The sequence below is a fragment of the Fukomys damarensis genome, unplaced genomic scaffold, assembly GCF_012274545.1.
Source record: "Fukomys damarensis isolate Sample0158 unplaced genomic scaffold, DMR_v1.0_HiC HiC_scaffold_39, whole genome shotgun sequence".
Lineage (NCBI taxonomy): Eukaryota > Metazoa > Chordata > Mammalia > Rodentia > Bathyergidae > Fukomys > Fukomys damarensis.
In genome coordinates this window covers 39532909-39540677 of record NW_022900951.1, presented here as the reverse complement: position 1 = coordinate 39540677, position 7769 = coordinate 39532909, and the positions used below count along the sequence as shown (strand labels likewise).

Below are 7769 nucleotides of genomic sequence, written 5' to 3'. Positions count from 1 at the left end.
ATATATATAATCAGATTTGAAAAATGAACAAAACTGGGTACTGTACATAAATTCTTTTTAAAACTCAAACAATAGAAAACTCTTTAAACATTAAACAATTTTAATAAAAGTTTCTGTACAATGCTAAGCAGTTTTATTTACACATAGAAAATGTAATAGGAGTAGTGTTTGAAATTACAGAACTCCTTAAAATTTCAATGGCAGGTAAATCTGGAAAAAATAACAGCATTCCATTCACAAATATTTTCAAGCAATAAATATGTATTTATAAATAGTGTAAATTTACATCAAGATTAGAAACAAAAATCACAAATCTGAAGTCTATTCCTTAGTCTATGTGCAATCCATTATCTTTGTGACTTGGCTGTTAAATTTTTTAATGTTTTATTTAGGAACCAAAGGTGTAGCCATCATGGTTTCAAAACAAGACAGAAAAACATAAAAGCAGTAAAAAAGTTTCTCACCTAACTTTCACGTTAAAAAAAAAAAAAAGTTGACCAAATAAAGACTTAAAATTGCTAACTACCTTACAAAGAAATGACTAGCTAGGCTAGTATTTTTTCCAAGGAAAATTCTGAAGGGGAAAAAGATGAAAAGAAATTCATCAGCCCAGAAATAGAGAAATATAAAAGAGGTGGTCTTCAAGTCAGTAGTCTGTATGATGTTGCCAGTTTTGTCAGATATATACAAAACATGGAAATTATTATTTTTTTTCTCTGAAGTTCATCTGATTAGCTTTGTGAGTGTCCTGGAGCAGGAGCGGTTTCCCTGTCCAGTTAGTTGACACTCCGCACTTAGAAGGTTGCATAGACACAGTTTTCAGCCAGCAGCCTTAAGAGATAGCTACAAAAACCAGTGGTGCAGAACTGGGTTACTTCCTGAATAGCAGAAACTGTCTCATGTGTAATGTCCATGGAACTATATCAAGATGAGGCGGATGGTAATGGAGGAGCCTGAAAATAAAAGTAAGAGGTTATTTTGGTATACAAATTATTAAGTGTTCCCTAGTGCAGGGCTACAAACACAGTCTTTATGAAGTCAGAGAAAACAGCTCTCAAGAAAGTTTAACAGCTTGCTGCTACACAATGTAAAAGCAGCATCTCCCTCCCATCTGGCCACTTTTCCTAAAACTTTTACTCTGTGTTCTCTGTACTTTATAAATTAGTTCAAAAACTCTTGAAACATTATTTAGTTTTTACCGTTGTTGTTGGTGGTGGTGGTGGTTTTTTTTGTTTTGTTTTGTTTTGTTTTGTTTTAAGACTGCCTTAAAAGGACTTTTGGAAAAAGAATTTAACAAATCAATTACAATTTCACTAGCTACCACCTTCAGGATCTATCTCGGGTAAGAAACATATTCTGCTCAATATATTCCAGATAATTTTCTTCTTCAAGCAATTTTGAAGACGATTCAAATGAAAATATCAGGAGCTAAGTTTCAAACAGTTTTTGTTCACACATGTGTGAAAGAAAAGTAATAAAGGAAATCAATAATTCATAAATTATGTGTTTCTTATTCATAAAGCTATTGACCTGATAGAACAAAATGCTTCCCCCTAAGCACCTGCTATTTGAAATTTAAAACTCTGTGCAATTTATAAGTATACTTGGATTTCATAAAGTTATATAATATACCAGGAAGTTAAGCTCCATCAAATATTCACATTAATACTTCTGGCAAGTAGAAAAACGTTTTGAAAAATACAATTAGCTCTAAAAGCAGAAATATATTTAAAATCACACCTATGATTCATTTTGTGGAGACTAATAACCTATATACATTCTATCAATTGAGATGAAATGGCATAAAATATGTAAGTGTTCTAAAGCACATAAGTATCTTAAAATGTAGCTCTATAAATTTAGGCTGGTCTCAAGAAAAGTAAAAATGACACATGGTAATTTCATAGGAGTAAGTATCTGGAGGTGATGGAGAAGGAAATGGTATGAATACATTCTCATGCAGTATCTGACAAGCCAAAGGAAATTTTGAATGTTTCATTACCTCCTACTTATCAGATGACAGAGCAAACACTGCTGCCTCTCAACCCAGTTAACTGTACTCACATGTTGATTTCACTTACTAATGTAAATTGGTCATAGATTTGCATCAGGTCCTCCATTTTGTACTGTTCTAGCACCACAAAATTTTCCAGGTTCCCGTTTGTTTTTCGTGCACAATCTTGGCAATGTACTATGTAGGTCTTTCGAGAATTACTCTCATTAGTGACAAAAAGCAGATCAAAAACCTCCACCTGTTTTATACAAAAGAAAAACACATTCAAAAGAGATAATATTTACTATATTGGTTTAGTATAATCATACATTCTACTTAAATGGAATTGTAGACAGTTATCTCTGGTAAAGAGTAGGTACTAAAGAACAACAATAATAAAACGCAGACATGTTTAAGAATCTTTATGTTGCATCAAACCCAAAGACATGGTGGTAATACATATTTAGTGAAGTGGCCTAAGGGAATAACTTACTCATGACAAGCTCTGGCTAACCCAAATTCAACTCTGACAGAGGTCACCCTGTTTTTGTTTTAAATCCAAAAATTAGCATGCAATCAGATATAAATAATCATTATTTTCCTTTTCTTTATATACGACAGTATTCATCACAGGGTATTATATATGGGTTCTTGTCTTCCTTCACACACTAGGCACCTCCTCAAAGATTTTTATTTGCATTTCTAGAGGATGTCAATGTTTAGTGTTTAGCCAAACCTCAAAACACACCAGTTGAGTGAATATAATCTAATTATTTTACAGGTGAGAAAACTGACAGGTAAGTAACAGCGAGTATTTAGTTACAAGCTTCACTTTACATAATATCAAGTACAAATAAAGAGGCATGGTGCTGCATGACTGTAATTCCAACACGTAGGAGTCTGAGGCAGGAGGACTGCAGTGAGTTCAAGACCAGCCTGAACTACATATAGTCAGACCCTGTCTCAAAAAAACCAAAAGTAAAACAGAACAGAAAGTATACCAATGAGCATTATGATTTTAGAAATAATATCTCTATCTTATACAGAGAAATTGAGTTGAATGAGTAAGTTTCAGGCAGGATAAAGAATAACTTTGTGGGGGTAGGAATCATTCTCAAATATAGCAAAACTTAAACATTCATCTCTCTGAGGTATGAACATACCTATTTCCTAATGATTTACTTTGGCCAGATCATACAACATTAAAATAGCCTATTAATTCAATTGTTTTAAATAAAGGCCAACACAAAAATTATAAAATTTAAAAACTGGTTTACCCTTTAATTTCTTCAACGACAGAAAGTCTCATGAACTCATCTCTTAAAGTCCCAGAGTTCCATTCTTGTGTTGTGCTTTAATATCAATGGGCAACAGCATGAACCAAGTGATCTGAGCTAGAAAATCTGTGATCATTCTTCAATTTGTCCCTTATTCCTGCCATTTAATGAGTTGTTTTGCTAATTTTTACCTGCTAAATGTTTTTCTAATTCATTTCCTTCTTTAATATTCTCACCGCCAGGTTCTAGACAACTCTTAATTAGACCAGTGCAATAGGTTACTATTTCAGTTCTTTCCATCCACTTTTCTCCCTGAAATACACATCTAAGTGCTGCCTGATCAAATATTTTGATGGCTTCAATGACTTTAGAATAAATACCAAGTTTCTTAAAAGCATTTACGATGCCCTGCAAGCTCTATACTAGCCACACTGAACTACTTACCCTTTTCTAAAAGAGTTCCATCTCCCTACTCCCATATTCTTTCTATACCTCTAATTCTCACAGTTTTCTAGCCCACTGAAATCATACTCATTCTTCAAGGAAGGATTCAAAAGGCTAATATTTCTGTGAGCTCTTACGCTGGTAACAGAAGGGAAAATTTAGATCATTTATTTTCATAACAGTTAAGCCCAACTTCACATTCATCATAGTCTCGTGTACATCACAATTAGTTGTGTATTTGTCCTCTCCCAGAAGAATTTAAGTTCCTTCAGAGAAAGTGCATCTTCTTTGCTTCTATTCCTCTTACAAGTCTTGGCTGCAGAAGACTGACAAATGTATTGTGAATTTCACCAGAGAGGACTGAATTATCCACACGAATAGAGCTGAACCAAACTACACCTAAGTTTATTGGCATCTGTCTATATTTAGATTGTTCCTAATCTAAATACTCAGGGACCGGGGGGGATTAAGCTCAGTGGTTCCACCACCTGCCCTGCAAGCACAAGGACCCAAGTTCAATCCCACATACCAAAAAAAAAAAAAAAAAAAAAAAAAAAAAACAACAACAAAACATTTCTCGGCCTAAATACTCAGATTAAAACTTCTTGATGATTATTATCTGTTAAAGATCTATCAGATAAATGACTGTGTAGTACATAATTTTAAGATTAATTGATAATTAATAAAATACATCACATTAAATTTTAATAATGTCCAACAAAATAACAAAACTGAACACAATGCCAATTATACCAAAATGGATTACATAAAAGTATAAATACATTTTTTTAAAAACTAAAGAGAAATCAAAACTGGAGAGGCAAGAGGCTTTACAAAACAAATATGGATATAAGAACAGTTTCTTACCTCGCAAATGCTGCAGTAGTGAGCTGGTTCCTCTTTTGTCCGCCCATGCCATATAATTTCTTTTCCTGCAGCAATGAGAGCTTCCCTCAATGTCTGACATTGCTTCAGAGTTCTCAGAAGACAATATCTATTGTAGAGGAAAAAATATTGTGATCAGCAACTAAATATTGAATATTTTTAGCATAAAAGATGTATGAATTAGAATAATGCCAAGGGGGAAAAAGAAATAATGAAAAGACTCGGTTCTAATATTTATGACTTCATAATTTTTTCTTTTGTAATTTCTCAGATATTTTCAGATTTTAAAATACCCTGCAAGTCTGATAATGAAGTGGATCTGAGTATCAAAATATAAAAATCTTTTAATATATAAAAACAGGTCTACTGCTTAAATATTGGCTTGTTAGTTAATTTCTCTGGGAGTCAATTTCCTCATCCTTGAAGTAAGGAATCTGAATTCCAAATTATGAGCAGGTATGATTCTAAGACAGAAAGATACATTATTTCCGTCAACACTCCTGAGACATTCAGTAATATTATCTGTGTAGCTGCATTTGAAAGTTTTGAGTCTATAAGTGGGAAATAATTTATGCATGGATTTAGTCACTACAGAAAACCAAATTGGCTTGACTCCAGCGCTAAAGAAGAAAAAGACATACATTTCTTCATTTTAACTTGAAGATAATATATTGTGCAATTTATATTAACGCAACTGAATTCTTTTTTATAATGTATACATTTTCTAAACTCACACTTATATGCTAACATAGTAAACCCTGTGCTGATTTTCCTATAGTTTGCTCGCATTTCTAAAAATTGTCTGCTACATTTTCTCATTCTCCTGTTAATCTTAGTGCTGAGGTTCTCCTTAACAAGGAGGCTGGACTAGATGATTTCTAAGATATTTTTCAGCTTTAAAATAGAGACAATGATAATACACTTAAAAAAAAGGAAATGGGTTTAGCAACTGAGTACTGACTTGAAAGTAAAAGTTCTATTTTATTCATGTTGTCTACTCATTTGTTTGCTACCTGGGACAGTGCCTAGCATATAGTTAAGTGTTCAATATATAAACATTTGATTACTAAACCACTAAAATTCGGAGTTTTAAGTAATAGCATGTTAGCCAAATGTGGCGGCACACACCTATAATCCCAGCACTCAGGAGGCTGAGGCAGGAGGATCTCTGAGTGTAAAGCCAGCCCGAATTACATAGTGAGACCCTGTCTCAAACATCAAAACCATATAAATAAAAAAGCATATTTATCTTAATTTATAATTCCTTGCTATTTTATAAGTTAGGTATTATTATTTATCAGAAACCATGTATATTAATCTCCCCAAGGGGAGATTAAAAATATATGTTAAGACCTGTTAACTTATTTAACAATACACAATGATAATAACTTTATAGCTGCAGGCCAATTCCTTATGAATCCTATTCAAAAGAATTTGCTCTTAGTTTGGCAACTTTTCATGTTAAACTTATTTAAAAACAACAACAACAACAAAATAATGTTTTAGTTTAAACTGGATGCATGTCAAAGGTAGGCCAGCTGCCTGAGTGTGTGTGTATGAATAGCACATTTGTAAAGAGTGCTCATAAAAACAGCTCACAGCAAAGAGAATCTTCATAATTTACCACTGGAGGCACAGATTTTACTCAATGTTTCCCAAGCCGGACTTCAAAACAGTATTTTTCTTTAAAAATATAATGCCTAAAAAGCTCTGCAAACACCTTTGGAAGATTTTCAAATTTAACTGTGCTGCCATTAATACAACTATAAAATAAAAGCTGAATAATTTTTAAAAAGGAACCAAATATTTGACATCTATTTGGTATTTCACATACATTATGTCAGTTAGGTCCCTTTATGTGAGTTACCTCTCTCTTACAAATGGGAAGCAGGTGCTCAGAGAAGCTAAATTGTATGATATCATAAAGCTACTAAGAACTTTTAAAAGTAGAGGATCTCAAGCTTTCCCTCATGATATGATACTGTACTCTCTTCTTTTTTGTATTTTTTTTACCTTCTATTCTCACTCACTCTTTCTTGTGAAGATGAGATCATGGGTTCAGTCAGCATTTTTTTTTTTTTTCAAAACAAAAGGCCTAGGCTCTATGAAGTATTATCCCACACTTTACTCAGCGAAGGAACTTTCACTTCCAATGCTGCTATTCTGACAGTTATTCATCTAGAAAAAGGCAATATGCAAACTTTTCTGTAAATAACATAGGGATGGAGCTAAGGTTGCTAAGAGCAGCCTACTTCTGGAATCAGAGCTTTATAATTATTTTGTGTGATATGGAAAACCTTAGTTCTCTGACAATGAATAACAAACTGGTTTGTCCTTGCCCTTATCTTTGACTTGAATATTGAAATTTTTTTGTTCAGCAGTTGAAACAGGAGAATTTAGATAGAGGCTCTTATGGAGTCCAAATCAATGAGCAAGCCTACAAAAAAAAAAAAAAAATTTAAGAGATTTAGGGGAAAGGATCCTAGGGAAGATGCAGAATAGGAATAAAGCTATTAATGATATTATGTTGTAGTTAAGACAATATGGTGCTGGGGATTACGCTGACATTCTAGGGATAATCTGAGTAAGTTTCCAAAGTTCCCAAATGTCAGTGTGAGACTGAAACGTGGGTTAACTTAATATAGCCCTTTTTAAATTCTTTATGGTATAAACTCAGCTACTAAGAAGTAGGTGACTGAAGAATACCAAGTGGCAACTTGCCTCATCCTGTCTCTTACTGGAAGATCCATGCAAGGAAAAGTGAGCCCCCAAAACTTTCATGTTACCCATCACTCCGGGGTTGTGTTCTCCTACAGCAGCAAGCATCTCAGTATCATTGAGGCATGTAGTAGTTTAATTAAAGCCAACAACACATGGCTGAAAATCATGGTCTCAGTCAATGATACAATGAATAGCTTAAAAACTTTAAGCTCTTAGATGGAAAAACAATCAAAGAAGTAAACATATGCTAATCATGAGAATGTAGTTTTATAATCATGACATTTTGTTTAGCCAATGTTAAAGAAATCCATTGTTCATTAAATCCAACAGACTATTAGAAGACCACCAAGACTATAGAACTAAGATCTGTGCTAAATGGTCTTCATGGCTATACTATTATATATGCAGAGTGTTGGGATAAATTCTGTTCCAAAAGGCCACCTGGCTGT

At 33.4% G+C, this 7769-nt stretch overlaps 1 protein-coding gene across 6 annotated transcripts in view; it reads right to left on the bottom strand.

Moving 5' to 3' along the window:
* Positions 1-169: 169 nt before the first annotated feature.
* Positions 170-7769, bottom strand: part of Kdm6a (lysine demethylase 6A) — a 201215-nt gene continuing 193615 nt past the window's right edge. For 2 of the 6 annotated variants that reach the window (XM_010628373.3, XM_010628376.3), the window contains 3 exons: positions 4582-4708; positions 2082-2252; positions 170-953 (listed from right to left, as the gene is read on the bottom strand). In XM_010628373.3, coding sequence (XP_010626675.1) covers positions 924-953; positions 2082-2252; positions 4582-4708 — 328 coding nt within the window. In that variant the 3' untranslated portion in view covers positions 170-923. Of the gene's footprint in view, positions 954-2064; positions 2253-4581; positions 4709-7769 lie in introns of all 6 variants that reach the window. The other 4 variants (XM_010628371.3, XM_010628375.3, XM_010628377.3 and 1 more) reach the window with 3 other exon arrangements.